This window comes from Nicotiana attenuata, unplaced genomic scaffold (assembly GCF_001879085.1).
Source record: "Nicotiana attenuata strain UT unplaced genomic scaffold, NIATTr2, whole genome shotgun sequence".
NCBI lineage: Eukaryota > Viridiplantae > Streptophyta > Magnoliopsida > Solanales > Solanaceae > Nicotiana > Nicotiana attenuata.
In genome coordinates this window covers 162,339-185,861 of record NW_017671128.1, presented here as the reverse complement: position 1 = coordinate 185,861, position 23,523 = coordinate 162,339, and the positions used below count along the sequence as shown (strand labels likewise).

At 37.6% G+C, this 23,523-nt stretch overlaps 1 protein-coding gene and 2 non-coding genes across 3 annotated transcripts; 2 read left to right on the top strand and 1 right to left on the bottom strand.

Annotated features, from left to right (window-relative positions):
* Window positions 1-2,663: 2,663 nt before the first annotated feature.
* TRNAL-AAG lies at window positions 2,664-2,744 on the top strand. The gene has a single exon. It is a non-coding gene; the product is annotated as a tRNA-Leu (tRNA).
* Window positions 2,745-7,766: 5,022 nt separating this feature from the next.
* TRNAL-AAG lies at window positions 7,767-7,847 on the top strand. The gene has a single exon. It is a non-coding gene; the product is annotated as a tRNA-Leu (tRNA).
* An 8,084-nt stretch (window positions 7,848-15,931) lies between these two features.
* Window positions 15,932-16,510, bottom strand: LOC109206109. The gene has a single exon (XM_019368886.1). The coding sequence runs from the start codon at window positions 16,508-16,510 to the stop codon at window positions 15,932-15,934; it is 579 nt and encodes a 192-aa protein (XP_019224431.1).
* Between the last annotated feature and the right edge of the window lie 7,013 nt (window positions 16,511-23,523).

Below are 23,523 nucleotides of genomic sequence, written 5' to 3'. Positions count from 1 at the left end.
CCTCAATTATATATTTATATAATATATGTGCGAGTGTTGCGTTGACCTAACATGACAGATATTAGGAGGTATTTGTACAGGAGAAGCTCGTTTGAGAAAATAAATTGAAAAAGTCAAAGCAATAACAAATAGGAGTGTGTGTTGTGTGGTGGTGGGGTGTGTGTGTGTGGGGGGGGGACAAACCCTCGTGCTCACACACGTGTACAAATGTATTTATAGCCAAGTGTTTTTCCTCTTAACACTCCTGCAATAAGCTATTGTAAGACGTGTTGTTTTGCTTTTAGTTAAACTACTTCATCCGTTTCTTAGTTATGGACATGGTTAAGTTTAGCTATATCAACAGATTAACTTTTTATAGCAAATCTAGTATGTTGATTTGGAAAGAATAACAATTTGGCATATCCAGTTAATTGTAATTGATAATACAAAAAAATAATTACATTGACAATGTGTATATATAACTTAGTAAATGCTTTGTGGATTGCATCAGACATATTCACGCCTAATGTTACAATTATATTAGTCGATTTTGATTCTTGATTACATGTTAGTCGAAAATTTACTACATAAGTTAATTTACTGAGAAGTGACGTTAAGCATTCCTCTACGTTTCAAGTTGCTCATGCAGTTTTCATCTTACCTACTATCACGGATTTTAAAACTCTGTGCTTTGATTTCCTTCAATAAGTTCTATGACCACTATAGAAGGAAGATAAACTTCAAAAATAATAGTAACACATAAATATAGTAAAAGATATATTGGTTTGGCTCTCCAAATAATAACTAAAACAGACAAATTTATTTTGGTCTGAATTATGAAATTCGGTAGAGTGGCTTTTGAAGTAATACAGGTAAAAGTCAGTGACTTTCTTGTTACAAAACCATGAGATAACTTTGCTAACTAATTTCCAATAGTTTATTTTGAGTAATAAACTCATAAAACAGACATTATAGGCTAAATGTATATACAAAAAATGTGGTCTATTTTAGTGGTCGAAAGGCAGTACTCCACTTTTGGCCCTTCGTTAAACAACATGATGGGTATTGCCGAAGCCTATTACCATATCCACATTCTGGTGGGCAGAGATATAATTATTGAGCATTTATAGTTGCTATATTTTCCCCCTTCTATACCTAATGCCAGCGAAGTATATATAGAAGGGAGTAATAAATTCTGCAAATTCTCTCATTAAATAATTTAAATTCATGATGTCAAACGTTCTGTCTCCATTCTTAACAAAAAACTATATATATATATATATATATATATATATATATATATATATATGTAGTTTTTGGCAAAGTGGGGACTGTAGCAGGTCTGAAATCTGATCTCTGAATCCACCCTATTTTGGCCATGGAGTAAAGCGCACGAGGGCATCAAAATTCACATGAGATACTGCTGTTGTTTCACTTTGGACGTCAAATTTTGAGCAAGTGTTTTATGGTTCGTTACATTTATATGTCAAATTTCATAATTTTGTTTATTTTTACAGGTAAGAGATCTGAAAATAAGATACACAAGAATTTTTGCAAGGTAATTTACTTGTAAATGTTGAACTATTTTCTCGTAATTGTCCCAACTTGTCCAGCGCACAAACAATCACTATAAATTTGATATTCATATGATATCACCAGTGTCGTAACCATCCTATGCCCAATGTGTGGTCAAGCGCACATCCTTAGCCGGAAAATTATAATGTGTATATAAGTTAAATACTAGTACTTTATATAGTTATATATTATATTTTGAACACCCTTAATACAGTTGAGTTCGGCAGTCCAACGGTTTAAGGTGTTCAAACTGATGTGTTATTCACGGGCTTAAAGTTCTGCCCATTTTGTTTGTCAAAACTAAACGTAGACCACCATGTGTGGTCTATTTGATTTTTTCAATCTAAAAAAATTTCCAAATAAAATAACTCTTAAAACTTAAAATTTGTGTAGAAATAAACAACTAAACTTAAAAATAATTTTTTAACTAAAAGTTATTTCTTAAATAATTTTTATAATTTAAAAGTCAAGTCTTACAAAAAATTCTTCTACAAAAGCTCTCTACAAACTACAAATGCTCTCGACCCACTCTTTCCTTTGGTTTTATGCTTACTTTTATTAAAATTTCTAATGTTGTCTTTTTGTTATTTTACATTTGATTTATAAAATTATAGTTCTTTTAAATATTTATTTATTGTTTAGCAAAACATTGCGTAGTTTGATTTAAAAAAATTGGTACATCATTCATCAATCAAAAAAAGAAAATTTTTATTTACTTATTTAAAGTTTGAACACCCTTGGCGGAATTCCTGGCTACCCCACTAAATATCACCAAGAGTTGGAAGGGGCGTACGTTTATTTCTTGTAGTGTATTTTAGAGAAGAAGGCAATCGCTGTAGCATTTGGAGGTTCTAAGTTAAAGTAATATTAGAAGCTATAATAATATCCACTTTGAAGCATAATTTCATACTCCTATGATACTATAATTTTCACTTACCCTATAACTCCTCAAGTTAGTGCCACTAACAGAGAAAGCGAAATTCATTGAAGGACTGCAGTCTTGACCACATGATTAAGGACAGAAAGACTGTAAACTAGGTTACCTCTATTGGATTCACAATTACACTTTAAGTTTTTCGACTAAAGTCTCAGGGAAAGCAGTACAAATTGTTGATATGGCCGAGTTGGTCTAAGGCGCCAGATTAAGGTTCTGGTCCGAAAGGGCGTGGGTTCAAATCCCACTGTCAACAGAAATGTTTTCATTATTTTATTACTTCCCTGATTTTGATATAAATTTGAAGATATGACAAGTCTACGACATTTGTTAATTGTCCAGTGGTAACAGAAACTTCATGGGACTATATATCTACAATTTAATAAATCTGCACAAATAGTTGAATTTTCTCATCAAGTTGTGCTTTTGATTCTCGCAATGACACTAGAAAACTTTTCTGAGTATTTGAGGTGGGAACTTCATGAACTGAAATATCATTAATAAATTTGTTTGGATTATGGAAATTTCGACGGACTTTGGACAAGGTTGGTCTTAGTGAGTTATTGTGCCGATAGCGTTCTAACTCATACTAGGTTTAGACATGATGCATGCACAGTTAATTTTAGAATGTGGTTTGTAGGAGAGTCTAGACTGGTACCCTCAAGTGGATAACTTGAGAGGGAAAGACACAGAACCGTCGCTTGCACCGCTGATCGACTAGTTTTATTGCAAATAAGCCTTTTCAAATTTAAAGGGTGATCTTTTAGGAAGAGCGCGGACACTCATCAAGTGCCGCTATGGTATTAATACGTACGAGTGGAATATGATGCTGCACATGCAGTTATGCAAAGACAAAATAACACGTTGTCAAGTATTTTCACGTTAAAAGCAGTATTGAATGGAATGTAAAGACATAAAAGAAAGGAAAACAAGGAAGAAGTTAGTTCGCGTAACGAAAGAATAAAGCAAATAAAGGGAATTGGAGAAAGACATGATATAGCGAAATTAAAAGTTTGGAACAAGTGAACATGATTAGGAGATAAGGAGAAACGCACGTTGCAATCAAATTAAACAAGAGTTGCATGTGAATTCATATAAGAGGGAAATAGGGAAGAGGATGCGCATGTAGCAATAAAAGGGAAAATAGGAGTGGGATATTCAAGTAACAACAAAAAATAATAAAAACACGCTTACCGAGAGAGACTAATTCATGTAGATCAAGTTCGTAATGGTAAGAGCCTAAAAATCCCCAGCAGATTCGCCATGCTGTCGCGCCCCCTTTTCTCGCGAAATCGGGTTTCGACGTCTTGACAACTCTTTTAAGGAAGGGTTTTAAAAGAGAGAGTCGCCACCTAACGGATTAAAGTGCGTTAGGGCACCTATTTGCAAATAACTCTGTTTGACCCATTTGTGTCACCAAAGATCGGGTAAGGGCTCGAAATTACCTCGAAGAGAAGGTGTTAGGCACTCTTCGAGGTCCACAACTGTGGGTCCCGGTCGAACTCAATTATATAAATTAGTCTATGTGATCAAAGCTAAGAAACAAGGAATTACTAAACATGAATAATCGATTGAAAGACAAGGAAGGGGAGGGAGGGGGGGGGGGTCCTAAGTTTTTTAGCCTGAAGGATCACCCCGTGCAACATAAATAATACTTCGTTACTCCCTCGAGATGGGGTGTTACTCATATTATTCAGCTGGTACAAACTATCATCTCCTGCTACCCAATTACTATCTTTAAGTTGTTTACCTGAAGCGCACTAATCAATTCTAAGTCGTGTCCTATGCATGCACTACCCGCCCTATGCCTGTGGTCCAGGAGGCATTTGGACCTCTATTTTTAGGGTGGTTCTAGACTTTAACTTAGGCTGCTCAAAAATGTCAAAAAGCTAGGCGACATTCAAAACGCATTGGACTTTGATTTAAGAGCAAGTATGGGCTCAAGTTGGCCTCATCAATTAGACAACAAATGCACGTAAGTTAGATTTACAAAGACAGTTGCTGATTTTAGATAGTTGAGATTACAGAAACCTATAGGCAGGATCTCTATATGAATCTGGTTTTAATGGGCGGACAGTTACACGCAAAAGCCAGTATACTTTCAAAAGAAAAAAACCTATATGATTTGCCTACTGATATTAAACATAAGGGGATTAAACCTATAGGCATTATGTCCAGGTGTTTTATGCGATAATAAATAGTGGCAATCACAGAAACATATCTAGAAGTATCTGTTTTAATCCTATAGGCATGTTTTCTAGTGAGTGTAACTTCTGAACAAACGGGCAGAAATAATAATTAAATTGATTCAAACCTATAGGCATACTTTCTACAATTTGATCCGATTTTAGATTCTATAGGCATGGTTTCTACAATTTAATTTTTGAATATGGATAGGATAACTTTTGGGTAGAAGGTGTGTCGGAGAAGAAGGTGGGAAGTGGAAGGGGTCTGACCGGAAAAACTTTGGTTTGTTTGGAGGGAGGATGGTTTTGGGAAAAGGGAACGGGGGATCGGGAATTGCAATTGGGTCTGTTTGGGCAGAAGTTGGGTTTGGGTTTTTCTTTTCTTTTTATTAGTTTATTGAATTTCTTTTTAAATTATTATTTACCATTTTAATTCAGCATTACACGTGTTATTATCTTATTGGTTCATTTACCACGTAACCAGCAATTGCATTTCACGCCTGTGATCTGTTGAACGAAGGTATCCAAATGACACACATATATATTCGGTAAAAGTGTTTAGTTGGATATTTCGATAGTTGAGGTGTTCAGCTGAACGTTGGTGACAACTTAAGGGGGCCCTTTATGTATTTCGCCAACAAAAAACCACAGTGTTCTGAATCGACAATGAGAAGCAAAACCCAGAAACTTTATGGCCTTGGCTTTCAGCTGGCCAAGACCACAGTATATAATGAGAAGTAACAGAGTAAAGTTTAGATCTAGTGAGGTTATAATGATTTTCTAGTATGTCCTAAAGGGAAAATGGGGAGGGGTTTATATAGTGTAGAAATCGAGCAAGTAATCATGGCAAACAGGTCGTTCAAACACAATTAAGGGAAAAAATTATTCAGGAATCAATTAGGATCGATTTTAGGGCACAAATCAAAGGGGTTCAGTAAATCAACAGAGAAAACACCAAATAGTACCAAAATCGTTTTTAAGGCAAAGAATAAAGCAGAAAAAAAGCAAAAAGGAAAACCTAAAGAAAAGAGTAGACAAACACAGGAAAGGAAAATAATCGAAATCAGTAAGGAGGAGAGGAAATTCCAGAACCCTAATTTTAGGCATAGTGCACAAATTGATGGAAATAAAAAAAATAAAAATCACATGCTGCATAGAATGAGATGAACATAGGCAGAAATCTATTCAAAATTGAAAAATCGAGTCAGATTTGGTCTAATTTTAAAAGGATCTGAAACCCTAAGTTAGGGTAAGTAGAAAATCTCAAAGATACACAGAGATTCATAGCGATTCATACCATAAAAGAACGAGAACGAACACAGATGGAAAGGGTCAAAGAGCTGAACCAGATTTGGTTCGATCTCTTAGAGATTTGCTTGCCATGTTTAGGCAAGCAAACAGGTAATGCCATAGACGAACCAGTAGTGAGGGGAGGTAAAATAAGGTAAGGGAATCCATGGTGGATTCTGAATTGGGGTTGGATTTTGGAGGGTTTGATAGGAACGACGGCTAGGGTTCATTAGAGATGAGAGACGAGAGTGTTCTGGGGAGGCGGGGGGTGTAAAATGATTAGGGTTAGGGGTTTGGTTGGGTTTAAAGAAGCAGATGTAACGTGGAACGTTGATTTTAGAGATCAATGGTCCTGATTTAAGGGGTCCTAGGTCGGGTATTAAAATGGGCATGGGGATTGGGCTGATAGGTTTTGGGCCAAGGGTAATTGGGTTATGTTTGGGTAGCTTGGGTTCGAAATTAATTGTAGAATTAGGGCCAGCTTTTAAATACCCAATTTTAATAAATAAATAATTTATAAAATAATAGAAAATAACAAAAATATCATTTGTGCATAAATTTTTTTTATAAATAATATAATCATAAGTACATATGGGCTATTGCAAAATGTACAATTTAGCCTTAAAAAATGCAAATGTAATTATAAAAATGAGCTGAAAAATATTTAATATTATGTTGGTATAAATGATAAATTTAGATGATTAAATCATCATAAAAATAGTATGAAGGATAATTATTGGATATTTATATAATAAAATACAGAAATAAATTGATTTAATGCTTTTAATAATTATGAAAAATTATGAAAAATACTTGTGCATGTTTGTAAATCAAATTACGATGCATGTGCACTATTTTGAAAGTATATATATATTCAAAATATGAGGAAAAAAATTGGGTATCAACAAGTTATATATTATTTTTTGAACACCCTTAGTACAGATGAGTGCGGCGGTCCAGTAGTTCAGGGTGTTCAAAATAATGTGTTATTTACGGGTTTAAAGTTTTGCCTATTTTGTTTGTCAAAACTAAACAGAGACCACCATGTGTGGTCTATTTGATTCCTTTTCAATCTAAAAATGTCCTAATAAAACAACTCTTGAAACTTAAAATTTGTGTAGACACAAACAACTAATCTTAAAAGTAAGTTTTTAACTAAAAGTTATTTCTTAAATAAATATAATAATTTTAAAGTCAACTTTTACAAAAAAAATTTCAACAAAAGCTCTCTACAAACTACAAATGCTCTCGTCTCTCTGTTTCCTTAATTCTAATGTTGTATTTTTGTTATTTTATAATTTTGATTTATAAAATTATAGTTCTATTAAATATTTGCTTATTGTTTAACTAAATGTTGCGTAGTTTGATTTAAAAATTTGGTACATCATTCATTGACAAAAAAAATAAAATAAATTATTGACTTGTTTAAAGGTTGGACGCCCTCGATAAAATTCCTGACTACGCTACTGGATATCACCAGTAGTTGGAAGGGACGTACGTTTATTTCTTGTAGTGTATTTTAGAGAAAAGGGCAATCGCAGGTAGCATTGGGAGGTTCCAAATTAAAGTAATTTTAGAAGCTACAATAATATCCACTTTGAAGCATAATTTCGTACTTTGATACTATAATTTTCACTTACCCTATAACTCCACAAGTTAGTGCCATTAACGGAGAAAGCGAAATCCATTGAAGGATTACAGTCTTGACCACATGATTAAGGACTGTAAACTGGGTTTTCCAGAATTATAACTAAATTGTAATAGTTATTATATTGAAGCCGTTGGGGAAGCAGTGCAAACATGTTGATATGGCCGAGTTGGTCTAAGGCGCCAGATTAAGGTTCTAGTCCGAAAGGGCGTGGGTTCAAATCCCACTGTCAACAATTATTTGTTTTCATTATTTTATTACTTCCCTGATTTTGATAAGTATTTGAAGATATGACGAGTCTACGACATTGTTAATTGTTCAGTGGTAAAAGAGAAGCTTCATGGGACTATATCTACAATTAATAAGTCTGCCGAAATAGTTGAATTTTCTCATCAAGTTGTGCTTTAGATTCTCGTAATGACACTAGAAAACTTTTCTGAGTATTTGAGGTGGGAACTTCATGAACTGAAACAACATTACTAAATTTGTTTATTTTAATGTACAAGCGTGACAAAATTAAATTGGAATTTGAGTAATCTGAAGCGAGCTCAATGAGTTACGCAGTCCTAAAGAATTGGGATGGAAGAATCAATCCTTGAATATCCTTTACTGATAGAGTATATAGCCTTGCTCGTTAACTAACTGCCGTAACTAAATCTTCTAAAACCTTAACCAACTAATAACAGCTTTTATTCGTATACTAGTATACGTACCCGCGCGATGCGCCGATAATTCTAAAAAAAAAGCAATGCATTGTAAGATGTGCAAATTCAAGTAAAGAACCTAAAAGCACTTCTTATTAAACAATGTTTTAGTACAACAAATTAGTCACGCTCTTTAGAAGTACAATACTTTAGTAAAAAAAAAATTAATATTTAGGACTCTACAATATGTGCAATAGATGGACAACATGCCATTAGCTTGATTTTAATACACAAAAGAAAAACAAATAAAAATTACAAATTCACCAGCAAATCATTTTCACTCCAAACTCCATCCTTCATCTTGAATAGGATTCTAAGTAGTTGCAATTGAACCACTCTTTTCAAACCAACTTTCATGAACTCTTCTGCCTTGACTCGTATGCTGGAAACCTCAGTCCAACAAATGAATTAATGTAATAAGCAAAGTCCAAGGTTGCATCATATCATAAAATAACTTTGTATAAACTTATTTGCAATATAAGCCTTCCTCAACCAAATTGCTACATCACTTTATGCTTCCTAAAATTATCACCGTGTTGCAAACACTTAATCTTCAAATTTTCCAGCCAAGACTAATTCCTAAACGCATACGACATAATACAAAATTCACATAAAATAAGAGAGGATACATTGCCAAATTTGAAATGGACAAATTTTGTACATTTATTTTAAAAATAATATGGGTGACTACATATACCTTCAGAGCCTTATTTTCGTTTCAGGATAGAATTAGCTCGCTAACTTGTCGTATTAATCATACAATCACTATTTACTATGTATCTATGCGATGAGTAGATTATACAAAAGAAAATTAACTATCCATCCTAAGTTTTTTCCACTGATGATAGATGTGTATTCACCCTTTGTACTGTTCAAGACTATCCAAACCTGCATAAAAATTTATAAGATGCAGATTTAAAAGGAAATCTTTATACTTCAATTGAAAGGTGACTGTAGTATCATTTTAACCACTAATTCACAAATCATAATTATTTCATGTATCATAGTAATCCATCTCATTAAATGTGTAAACATTAGGGATAGACACAAAGAACAGTCATCACATGGAGTAACAATAATTATCCATATGACCAAGTAAACTCTTTACTTGCTAAAGAGTAAGCTTCCATAAACTATTGAAGAAGCCAATTAAAAAGCTATGAAGAATAGTTACAGGACATGCTTCTTCCTTACAATTGTACTTGAGACTTTTCCTATGCCTCTAAAGTCAATTCTTTAAGTGTTCCAGTTTGATATATACCATATCTAATAAAATCTAATGAAACATGGTTCTTAGTTATAAGGTTAACCAAAATACAAATATGATATTACATGAGTTTAAGTTTGGATGAATTAAAAGCATACCATTGTCGACACAAAATTTCATACAGAAACTCAATTATAATACGTTTTACATAAAGAAACTCAATTTTAATATATTTTACATAAAACACACCATTCTCGACAAAAAATTATAACAGAAACTCAATTATAATACATTTTACAAATTCTAAACTTACAGGTCTTGTTGGAACAGTTGCATACAGATCACCAGATTTGGTAGAATTGTAAACAATCCAAGCATATCTATAAAGAATTATAAGTGATTATTGCGAAAACGAAAACAGAAATCTGTTAATCAAAACTTTAAGATGTTCCACACACATAATTAAGATAAATCAACAACTATACCAACTAAGCCAGAAATTCATTCTATATAGTCCTTTCGAGTGTGTCTTTATTGAAGATATAAACAGATCACAAATGTATTAAATGTCAATGCTCCTTAAAAATGCTAACATTTGCATCAACTATAAATTGTTGTACTATTTCGAAAGGGAACTTTTAACAATACTACACACAAAATAGACTATGATCAAAGAAGTGTCCATCTATAAACTCAGAAACTAAGAAAAATATTACCGGAGCAGAATCACACTCGATAGGAACCTCTCAATTAAATTGAGCATCAATTTGCACAAAGTACCAAGTTCATGGTAAACCAAATATCATAAGTATTTAAATGCAACTATCTTAATTAAGAAAAAGATTTGAGAGGAAAAAAAGATCATAAGATCAACTAATTCAAACCATCCTCTCCCCTCTATTGCCAATCTATTATCTCATGTGAATGTTCTACTTTTGAGTTCATGTTAAAGTATTTTTATTTCTCATGAGCGTGTCCTTTCAGGTCAGGAACTCCTGCAATAGGCAGCTAACCTATTGGAAAAAGACTACTCTCATCCCTCTCCCGAGGTAGCTACTTTTTTTTCGTGCTTCTTAAGCTATCTCTATTTTTCGGACAGAGAGGGCCGATCGGTCAGTTATGGAAGACTCTGCTGGGTAGAAGCCCGAAGGAAGGGCTCAGAAGAGCCAAGAATATCAAGAAAAATAAAGAAGACCTCTTTTCTTTGTCTTGATTTTGTTCGAAAGGACCCTCTTATTCTCATGGCCTGAAATTTGAACAAAAAGTGGATACGGTTGATAAAAAAATCATTATCAACAGAAATTGAGAAACCTTCATAAGGTTTCGAGCTTAGGGAAGCACTTCTCCCTTATAACAAATTTCTGCATAAAGCACATTACATATAGGATACTTACTTTAAAGCAGTAGATTGGAAGGAAAAGTGTTTCAACATATATCCTTTAAGCGTATAAAGAGATCTAAAGTTTAGAAAAGAGGGAAAAAATAAAACTTGGAAAAGTTAAGCAATAACGATTTTATTTTACCCTTACAAATATCTAATTCTTACTCCACCTCTCTTGCTTTATCCAATAATTGACAACTTTTTATTCAATCTTTCACTGTCTATATGTGTAATGCTAATGAACATCCTAAGGCAAACCAATTTTAACAGGATGAACCACATATCATCTAGATAGTTATGCTGCTGAAATAATAATTATTTATATCTTTAGCATAACTAATATGAAAAATTACTCAAAAGATTATCAAAATATTTTGGAGCATCATCATCTTAGTTCATTACCAAGATAGATTGATAAATAAAATAAAGAACTGATCATATTACCATGATAAGGTCAGTTTATGTTATGGTTCATAGAACTTTTATAATTTGTTGGATAGATGAAGCACAAAACCAGCTTGTGGATAATGGGAGAAAACCCAGTTGTACGCCAAATCAAATTATCTAGGTAGATATTTTCTAAATCTGTTAATGCGCTGATTATATAATAAACGATCTCATTGTTCTGCATCTAAAAATGCTAGAGCAATTGTGCATAATAGATACACCAAATAACATGTTTAGGTTTATGTTCTTTGGATGAGGTTCTTAAAACACCTTCATATCTTTGCGATTCTACTTTCGTGGTAGCAAAAACATACATTAACAGAATCACATGGTCACTGTATTAGAGTTTGAAACTAGAACAATTGCAGTACACAAATTCAGGCAAGGGCATTGATGATCAAAAACTTGAGCAATAGCTCTCATGATCAGTGGATTCCACAGAGTATTCCTTATCGATAAAGTTCTTTTTTTTTCGCCTGCATATTTTGCTCAAGTACGTCCTGCTAGGGTAAATGCAGCACCCCATTTTCTGCACTTTAGAATTTCATAACTTTCTAAATTACTGTAAATAGTATTATACGACATATAACCCTTTAAAACTGTATATTAATTTTGAACTTACCAGATTATTCTAAAAACAATATGAGTTTTGAAACTGAAATTTTGCATTAAACGCATATTATGCAAAGAAAAAACTGAAAGAAATCTTGACAACCCGTATTCAATACCATCAACAGTAACAGTAGCAACAACAATAGATGGAAACAAAGGCAAATAGCGCACAGTACTTTTGAGAACTGATGAGATTTTAATTTTCAAATTTATTTTTTCTAATCTCTCAACAAAATTGAAAAAAGATAATTGCGATTAAAATAATAATTTATTATGCAATTCTAATTGTAACTTGGCCATACCAGAAGAAGAGAAAAATGTCTCCTGGAGTTCTCGTGATCCAATAGATTGTTGCTACGGCTTCGATGAATCTCAAAAAGGGAAAACCCCAATATCACGCCTGCTATGGAACAATTAAAAAAAAAAAGAATTTAATACAAAGATACATGATATAAACATGAAACTTTATACCTTCAAATCTTTCTCACAGACAGTAAAACTCTCTCTTTTACAGAAAATATCTGTTACAGAGATATAATCTCAAATGGAATAATCAAGAGAGTTGTATTTAATTATTTGTTACAGAAATTAAAAGATTGTTCATGAAATACAAATCATACCAATCACCTCTTGTAGTCCAAAATTATTATATGATATGAATACTTCGAAGAAAGAATAGAACTATATACTGTAAAAAAGAAAACTAATTTGACAAAACTGTGAAATCATGTTACTGAGAATGTAGCGCAAAAGAGTTCGTGGGTGAGAAGTTGAAATCGTGGTGAGAGATCGTGGGATGAGAATGGAGCGCAGAAGAGTTCGTGGGTAAGGAAAATTGAAATCGTGGGGAGAGATCGTGGGATTGAAGAACCGAATCTGTAGGATTGATATTTTTAGGGCAAATAGGCGTTGCTTTCCCAAAAAAAAAATAGAGTGTAAAAATTACCGTGTTCCGTAAAAATGGTAGATATAAAGTGTAGAAAGTACCGTTTCTTTTTCTTTTTTAAAAAATATACCTATTTAATTGTTTTCAAATTCAAAATTTAAAAAGAGAAACTAATTTTACCTAAATTAACTAATTTGTCCTAAAAATTGCTACATGGCTCTTTATGCTCACGACACTTGGCAAAATCTCAGGGATGACTTTCTTCCTTTTAAGTAAATATAGATTCTATATTTATACACTTGCTATATAACAGGTTTCCCTCCTCTGAAAAAGTCCTTGTCCTCAAGGACTAAAGTGAGCAAATTGTTGTTATTACATGCGAAGATCCATCCCTGTATACTATCCTCCTTAGGACAGTTAAACCATTTCACAAGGACCTGGGTGATCTGGTGCCCATGCTTAGTTATGATCCTCTCCTCCAAAATGGCCTCAGGTTCCAAAACAATGCATCCATTAGGTGATAATGAGACTGATAAATCTGGAATCACAGTAGCAGTACCAACATGTTTCTTCAGTTATGAAACATGAAATGTGTGATGAATTTTGGCTTGAGGGGGAAGATCCAGCTGATAAGCTACATTGCCCACCTGCTTTAGGACCTTGAAAGGGCCAAAGTACTTGGGACTGAGCTTGTGATAGGAGTGCCCTTTGAGAGATATTTGCCTGTAAGGTTGAAGTCTTACCAAAATCATATCACCAACATGAAAAGTCCTGGGAGTTCTCTTCTTGTCTGCCTGTGCCTTCATTCTACATTGAGTCAACTGTAAATGGTGTTTGAGAAGTCGTATGGTAGCTTCTCTAGCTTGCAGACTTCTATCCACCTGATCCACTATAGAGGTACGAGCTATTTAAGGCATGTGAATAGGTGGCTTCTGCCCATAAAAAACTTCAAAAGGAGTCATTTTGATTGCAGTGTGATAATTCATATTATACCACCATTCTGCAAGGGGTAGCCATTGTAGCCATCCTTTAGGCCGATCATTACACATGCATATGAGGTATCCTTCCACACATTTGTTCACCACCTCCATTTTTTTTAAAACAAAGTCCACTAGGCATTGTGCCTAGGGTTAATTTTCATAAATATAAAGTAATGTACAATAATGGAGGGAGACATAAACCTTACCTCCCAAAGGTTGGATGTGCACTTGATCATCCAATACTGACAACCAAATGGACCTAAAATTCTATATGAAGATAGACCTATGGAGAGACACCAGTTGCCTATCCAACATTGATAGACTACTGGGTATACAAAAGCATGGTGAAGGAAACCTAGGTCAACTATAAAAAAATGCACAAGTGATCTTAAATCTACTAAACAAAAGAGTTGGAAGTTCATCTTCCATATACAACAAGATCTACATCTTCTAAAGAATAGAAACTTTCTATGGAGTATGAAAAAAAAAAGTGATCATGGGCCAAACCTTATTCAGCTTTCCTTTGACAATGAGACCAAAGGAAGCCTAGTTGAAGAAGGTTAACAAAAAGTACCCAAGTAGGCGGGCATACATGCTGATTCTGCCTAGAAATTCTGACAGAAAAGAGTGAGCATCTTCTTGCTGCCATCATCCAAAAGTTCTTGGAAGTTGCAGGTTCTGTAGGTGGCTTATGGCTTCTTGGATTGTTGCTGCAGCAGGTGAGCTTCTGCTGCTGGTAACTGGTGGCTTTATTCTGTAGAGTACATAGGTTTGGACCCCTATTATTGCCTTGTGGAAACTCTGTATAATTGGCAGCTGACTACATGTAAAGCTCCTGCTGATGAAGGTACAGAGATGTGTGGTTACTCAGTTTTTGAGTTGTCCAACCTTGGCCTTCAGTGCTATGTCTGTTGGGTCTGATAGCTTGTGATCCCTGACGAAACCTGTGAGTCATGTATGTCATGTGTGCCTGTAGGTGAGCCAAGTTGGAAGTACCCTTATGATAGGTCCAGGAGAATTGTTGCATTTGCAAGGGAATGAGCATGAATGATGCTAATACCACACCTTGTAAATGCAGCAATACTCTGAACCTATCCATAGTACCTGCAAAAAGAAACAAACTTGTTAGAAGAAAGAAATCTACTCTCAGGTTCTTGTGTGTTCTGAGAGTAGTGAGAGGGGTTAATTTTAGGATGATGAAGGTGTGCTGGTAGTTGGAAAGAGAAAGCTGTGGGTTAGCATTTTGGGGAGCTGGTAGATTCTGGTGGCATTTCAGTTGTTGTGTGGCAGTGAGCATGTAGAAAGTGCTGCCACTCAAGGCCATTGTTTCCCTCCCCTATTTCAGCTTGAAAGGTAGCACTGTCCCCCAGGTTCTTTTGGGTTCTGGGTGATAGTTGTGCTGTTTGTAGAGGGTGAAGTATGACTCTTGCTGTTGATGAATTTGGAGGTGGTAGTATAGATCATGGATGTAGTGATGTTCCTGCTTCTGCTATTTTTTTTAGCAGGTTCAAAGTGGTGAATTGGTTGAGGCAATTGGTATACTTCCAGTAGGATGAACACCCTAAGTGTTGATACCACCCACTGAAAGTATGTCAATTGGCCTAGCATGCCTTCACTGGAAAAACCTGCAAAAAAGAAGCCAAAGTTAGGGAGAAGCCAGGTGTCCCTGCTTCTGTAATTGCAATGGTGTTTTGGATTAGTGGGAAAAAGGAAAAGGTTTTTGTGACTGGGTAATGTGGAGTGTAGGTTATGGTTCAGGTGATGTGTGGTGTAAGGGCAGGAAAGCTGGAATTATTTATGGCGAGGGAGGTTGGGAAATTGCTGGGGGAATGATGATTGCGTGTTTTGGAAGGGCTGGTGTAGTGTTGATTGGTTCTGTGAACTCTGTATGTGAGGTGTTCGGTCTATGTTATGTGTGTGATGGGTTGTGTGGGATTCTATGCTGGGGTGGGATCAGGAAAGGGCTTCCTGCAGAACAGAGGTGGTTTTTAGAGTAGGCTGCTGCTGTAATATTCTCCTTCATGGTGACAAATTGGTTCTCTCTCATTTTTAGAGTGTTCTTAGCTTGGACTGTTGGGAAGGGTAAAATGGATTCCTGAAGTTTAGCCATAACCATTAGAGGAATTGGATGTGGAATTATTGTGAGTGGTCATTTGGAACCTTTTTGTGGTTTTGTGCCTGAAAGCAAGGGTGTCTAATTGATCAAGTCTGATCTGCCCTCTAATGTGTGGTGGAAGTTCCTGCACAGAGTGGAAATATGATATGTCTTCCAACTCATGGCTCAGCTTTGATAGTGAATCAACTGGGAAATTGGCTTCCCTATAGACATGAGTGCACTTGAATTCCTCAAGGTGTTGACTGAGATCCTTCAGCTTCTGAATGAGCATCTGAAGAGACCATGGAGGTTCAGAATTGTTGTTGATCCAGTTAATCAACAAAGCAGAGTCAACTTTTAAGTGGGTTTTTGTATAGCCATTTTCCAAGCACCACTGGACACCAACAATTGCAGCTTCAGCTTGATTATTAGTTCCTTCACCAAGGGGAGTGGCCATTGCATGAATGAAATTACCATGTTGGTCCCTTATGATGGTGCCAACTCCAATTTTCCCTGGGTTACTGAGAGCATTGCCATCACTATTGATTTTTACAAAGTTGTCCTGGGGTTTCCTCCACACTACCATGGTAGTAGAGATGGTTTGGTGCAGATTCTCAGTCATTGAGTAGAGGTCAATCCAATTAGATGGCCAGCTAAAATGAGGATAGCAGGACCTTAGCAAGAGGTGGATGTCACGACCCAAGTTCGCCCTCCGTGAATAGTCGTGACGGCACCTAGTCTCTACGACTAGGTAAGCCTAACAAATGCGGAAAGAAACTAATAAAAACCAAGATAACAAAATATAACAGTGTTTAAGATGCCACCCGGCATATAATAATACAAAATTTCCAACTGAACACTCCCAAAACCCGGAATCCAATGAATCACAAGCTAAGAGTACATAAAAGGCTCTAATTCCAGAAATGTCTATTAACAAGGAAGATACAGAAGGGCTATACTAGTACAGAAAAAAGAAAGGGACTTCTCGGTCTGCGGACGCGACAGATATACCTCGAAGTCTCTATAGAGGCGCCTCGCCTCAGAGGTGATAAGACTGAGTGGAAGTACCTGGATCTGCACACGCAAAAATATGTGCAGGAAAGGGCATGAGTACACCACAACGGTACCCAGTAAGTGCCAAGCCTAACCTCGGTCGAGTAGTGACAAGGAAGGTCAGGGCCCATCCGGTCATATACATATATAGAAGGAAAACGAAACAGTATGAAGTAACACGGTATAATGATTAGAATAACAATAGAGAAAATATCGCAGAAAGAATACAGCTCAACACAAAGATAGCAACCGGGGATCTACCAGGATATCGTCCTGTAGCCCCCAAATGTAAATATCCAGCAACCGGGGATCTACAAGGATACCGCCCTGTAGTCCCCAAATGTAAATGTCCAGTGGATCTCCCGGGTGTCGTCCCGTACTCCAAGTCATAGTGCGCCGGGGCTCTACAGGAATCCCGATTCGTAGTCCCCAAATGTAAATACCCAGTACTGGGGGAATCTATTGGGTTCAGTCCCGTAGTTCCATATAACTGTGCAGGGGGATCTACCGAAATACCACATCCATAGTCCCAAATAAACAGACAAGGGGGATCTACCGGGAATCGCCCGTAGTCCCAATGTAAACATGCAGCAACAACACAAGAATAATCAACTCAATTCAATTTAATATCAAAATAGACAGGAAATCCTAACCTAGCATGCTGCGCAGAGTTCGGATAAATCAGTTTGAGCAAGTAGGCAATTTAGTCATTTAGGCATGCTTTCCTAAGCTAACAGTAAGCTCAAAGTTCAAGTAGCGTACACAGTGAAGTAAAATACGAAATATAGGTACTTAAATGAAAAATAGGATTTTCAACAATCAACACAAGTACGCGCTCGTCACCTCACGTACAAGGCATTTCAAATATCACAGTACCAAATCCTAAGGGGAGTTCCCCCACACAAGGTTAGACAAGCCATTTACCTCGAACCAGCTCAATCAAATCTATACCACGTTCTTGCCACGAGTATCCGATTCCAAATGGCCCAAATCTATTCAAAGTAATTGCATAATTTAAATAACACTTCAAGTAGTTAATTCAACTAACAAATTTTAAGCTAAATTAGGAAAAATGACCAAAACGCCCCCCCGGGCCCACGTCTCGGAATCGGGTACAATTTACAAATTCAGAAGCCTCACACTCTCATGAGTTCATACATACCAGAATTGTTCCAATCCGCATCAAAATCTTGATCAAAACCCCAAAATTAGGCCTAAGAACCTTTTCCAATTTTTCTCCAAAACACCGAGTAAGGATTACTTACCCAAAACACCCAGGTGAAAAATCTCTCTCAAAATCGCCAATTCGAGCTCCCAAATCAATTTTTCTAAGTTTTGAAACTTAACCCTCGATTCTGCCCCTTTTCTGACCAGTGAAACCGCATCTGCGGCCATTGGACCGCACCTGCGGTCCCGCTTCTGCGTAGACCAAGTCGCACCTGCGACTTTTCATTAAAAACCCAGCTTCCGCACCTGCGACCACTTTTACGCAGATGCGGTGCCGTTTCTGCGATGAAGCGCTCGCTTCTGCGGTCCCTGCCGGCTCTCCCCCTTTCTGCTTCGGCGATGATAGCGCCGCTTCTACGGCTCCGCACACGCAAGTGCGGTTATGACAGAAGATCAGCAGCTTCAGCTGCTCCAAACCACTTCCAATTCTTCCGACAACCTTCTGAAATCATTTCGAGGCCCCCGGGACCTCAACCAAAAATACGAACAAGTCCTATACCACTATTCAAACTTGTACCAACCTTCGGAACACTCAAAACAACATCGAATCATCAAAACACCCTCGGATTCAAGCCTAAGGATTCCAAAACTTCAAATTTCCGCTGTTGATCAAAAAGTCTATCAAACCTCATACGAATTACCTGAAATTTTGCACACACGTCCCAAATGACACAACGGACCTACTCCAACTTCCGGAATTCCATTCCGACCCTGATATCAAGATCTCACTATCGAACCGAAAACTTCAAAAATTCGACTTTCGGTATTTCAAGCCTAATTAAGCTGCGGACCTCCAAAACACAGTCCGAACATGCCCCTAAGCCCGAAATCACCCAACGGAGCTAACGGAACCAACAGAATTCCATTCTGAGGCCGTCTTCACACTGCTCCAACTACGGTCCAAATTCTAAGGCTAAAACTCTCATTTAGGGACTAAGTGTCCCAAAACACTCCGAAATACAAAACGAAACCTCCCAACAACTCACAATAGCAGAAACAAACACGGGTAACGGGGCGTAAATTCTTAAAACGACCGGCCGGGTCGTTACATCAACCCACACTTAAACATTTGTTCATCCTCGAACGAGCATAGAGACATACCTGAAGTAGTGAAAAGATGAGGGTAACGGCTGCACATATCTTGCTCGGTCTCCCAAGTCGCCTCCTCGACCAGCTAACCCTTAAACCTTCACTGATGCAATGTTCTTTGACCTCAGCTTCCGAATCTGCCTGTCCAGTATCGCCACTGGCTCCTTAATGTAAGATAGATCCTTGTCCAACTGGACTGAACTGAACTCCAACACGTGCGACAGATCACCATGATACCTCCGGAGCATCGAAACATGAAATACCGGATGAACTCCTACCAAGCTAGGAGGTAAGGCAAGCTCATACGCAACCTCCCCAACACGCCGCAATATCTCAAAAGGCCCAATGAACCTCGGACTCAATTTCCCTTTCTTCCCAAATCTCATAACGCCCTTCATAGGCGAAACTCGCAGCAAAACCCGCTCTCCAACCATATAGGAAACATCCCGAACCTTCCGGTCTGCATAACTCTTCTGTCTGGACTGGGCTGTACGGAGTCTATCCTGAATCACCTTGACTTTCTCCAAAGCATCTTGTACTAAGTCTGTGCCCAATAATCTAGCCTCGCCCGGCTCGAACCAACCCACCGGGGACCTACACCGCCTACCATACAAAGCCTCATACGGTGCCACATGAATGCTGGATTGATAGCTGTTGTTGTAAGCAAACTCAGCCAGTTGCAAGAACTGATCCCAAGAACCTCCAAACTCCATCACACACGCACGGAGCATATCCTCAAGAATCTGAATAGTGCGCTCATACTGTCCGTCCGTCTGGGGGTGAAATGCTGTGCTTAACTCCACCCGAGTGACCAACTCCTGCTGTACGACCCTCTAGCACCGTGATGTGAACTGAGTACCTCTATTTGAAATAATAAAAACTGGAATACCATGCAGACGGACAATCTCCCGGATATAAATTTCCGCCAACCGCTCTGAAGAATAGGTGGTACACACAGGAATGAAGTGCGCGGACCCAAGTTCGCCCTCCGTGAATAGTCGTGACGACACCTAGTCTCTACGACTAGGTAAGCCTAACAAATGCGGAAAGAAACTAATAAAAACCAAGATAACAAAATATAACAATGTTTAAGATGCCGCCCGGCATATAACAATACAAAATTTCCAACTGAACACTCCCAAAACCCGGGATCCCATGAATCACAAGCTAAGAGTACATAAAAGGCTCTTACTCTAGAAATGTTTATCAACAAGGAAGATACAGAAGGGCTATACTAGTATAGATAATAGAAAGGACTCCTCAGTCTGTGGACGCGGCAGATATACCTCGAAGTCTCTATAGAAGCGCCTCGCCTCAGGGGTGATAAGACTGAGTGGAAGTACCTGGATCTGCACACACAAAAACATGTGCAGGAAATGGCATGAGTACACCACAGCGGTACCCAGTAAGTGCCAAGCCTAACCTCGGTCGAGTAGTGACGAGGAAGGTCAGGGCCCTACCGGTCATATACATATATATAAGGAAAACGAAATAGTATGAAGTAACAAAGTATAATGATAAGAATAACAACAATTACAACAGAGAAAATATCGCAGAAAGAATACAGCTTAACACATAGATAGCAACCGGGGATCTACCAGGATATCTTCCTGTAGCCCCCAAATGTAAATATCCAGCAACCAAGGATCTACCAGGATACCATCCTGTATTCCCCAAATGTAAATGTCCAGTGGATCTCCCGGGTGTCGTCCCATAGTCCAACTCATAGTGCACCGGGGCTCTACCGAAATCCCGATCCGTAGTCCCCAAATGTGAATACCCAGTACTAGGGGAATCTACCGAGTGCAGTCCCGTAGTTCCATATAATTATGCAGGGGGATCTACCGGAATACCATATTCGTAGTCCCAAGTAAACAGAGGATCTACTGAGAACCGCCCGTAGTCCCAATGTAAACACGCAGCAACAGCACAAGAATAATCAACTCAATTCAATTTAATGTCAAAATAGACAGGAAATCCTAACCTAGCATGCTGCACAGAGTTCAGATAAAGCAGTTTGAGCAAGTAGGCAATTTAGTCATTTAGGCATGCTTTCCTAAGCTAACAGTAAGCTCAAAGTTCAAGTAGCGTACACAGTGAAGTAAAACACGAAATATAGGTACTTAAATGAAAAGCAGGATTTTCAACAATCAGGACAAGTACGCACTCGTCACCTCACGTACAAGGCATTTCAAATATCACAGTACCAAATCCTAAGGGGAGTTCCCCCACACAAGGTTAGACAAGCCACTTACCTCGAACCAACTCAATCAGAGTCAATGGAGTACAGGACTCTGATCCTAGAGGAAGGTCTACCACCATATTTTGGCACTACATCTGTTCTTCCATAGATTTCAGTAGATGATGGTAGGGACAATATCTAGTAGCAGTTATTGCACTACATTCTTGCCCTTATGTAGCCACCATTTCATTAGGACAAGCTTCAGGGGCAAGTCATGAATTTGTAGGCCTGTGATGCCAACATATTTGTTCCAAATGGTTCTTGCAAAATGACTAGTGCTAAAAATATGGTTGACTGATTCTGCTTGGGGGTTGATGCAGCATACATATCTGGTTACTATAGGGTTTCCAAAGGTAACAACCCTATCATCTGTTGGTAGTTTATTTCTGATAGCTCTGCAAAGATAGAAAGACCACTTGAAAGGAAGCTTTTTATGGCAGGTCTTCTTAGATAACATGTGCTGCTTCTTTCTTCTTATTGTTTCCCATGCTGAGGCACATGTGAATTTTTCTGAAACATTGGGAGTCCAAATGGCTTTATCAGGGATCTGTGGATTAGGGTAATAGGGACTTGCAGAATGTGGGCTAGCATGTGGGGTGGAGAAATTTCATTGAGTTTCTGAACATCCCATTGCCTAGTGTCCCAGAATTGTGAGACTTTGATCTTGCCAGGCCTGCCTCCTTCATTTCTGTGAGTAGCTCAAGGTCCAGTACCTAGCCAGTTAACCCACCAGAAGCTAACCTCTCCTGAGTGTAGCCTCCATATGATGTGTTTTTCCACTTCCTTCTTGCTGGTCATCAGAGATTTCCAAACCCGTGATTGGCCAGTATCCCACTTTTTAGATATTGGGTGGGATATCTGATAATACTTGGCCATAAGAAAGTTTCCCACAATGAAGGTTTGCACCTAAAGTTCCACCATTGTTTGTATTCCATGGACTTGCAGACATCTTGAATAGATCTTACCCCAATGGCACCTTCATTAGTTGGATATGATAGCTTACCCCAGGATGCCCAATGATATTTGTGTTTGTCCTTCTCCATACCCCAGAAGAAATTAGCAGCCAACTTCTCAATCTATTTCATTACTGTCTTAGGAGGGGAGACAACAGAAAGCAAGTGAACATGCATTGATTGTAGAACATACTTTACCAAAGTGACTTTTCCACCATAGGATATGAGTCTTACTTGTCAACCTCTGATTCTGCTGACCACTTTCGATATGAGAACAATGAAGTGGATGATTCTTTTCCTACCTATGTAGAGAGGGCAGCCAAGATAGGTAAGAGGATAATCTTTTCTGGTGAATCCTGTGATTTGTTGAATTCTGGTAACATTGTAGTGGAATACACAAGAAGGAACCATGAAATGGCTTTTGCTGCTGTTAATCTTCTGGCCAGAGGTATCTTCATAGTCTCTAAGAATTATCATTATTCTATTGAGGAATTCTTTGTACCAAATCTGAAAATGATCACATAATCAGCAAAGCTAAGATGGTTGATTAGGGGACCCATTCTTTCCATGTAGAATCCATTGAAAAGTTCATCATGTGTTAAGTTGTTCAGCATTCTGGATAACAATTCAGCACCAATAATGAAGAGAGCAGGAGACAGGGGATCACCTTGTTTAAGACCCCTTGTGGATTTGAAAAAACTTTGTCTGGTACCATTCACAATCACAGAGTACCAATTGTTGGACATAGTTCTCCAATCATATCAATGATGACTTCACAGAATCCTATTCTTCTGGGCATAATACAGGTGTAGCTCCAAGAAACTCTGTCATATGCCTTTGCCATGTCAAGTTTGATTACCACGTTAGCCCCTTGATTAGGTTTCTTGATGCCTTGAACAATTTCCTGGGCTAGCATGATATTTTCAGTGATGCTTCTTCCTTTAACAAATCCTGACTGGTTGAAGGAGATGGTTTTAGGAAGAATAGGGGCTAATCTAGTGCAGATAACTTTGGAGATGATTTTGTTGATGAAAT

Bases quoted from the DNA above. Each gene is read 5' to 3' on its own strand.
- LOC109206109 (XM_019368886.1), bottom strand. From the start codon at position 16,510: ATGGTAGTGTGGAGGAAACCCCAGGACAACTTTGTAAAAATCAATAGT.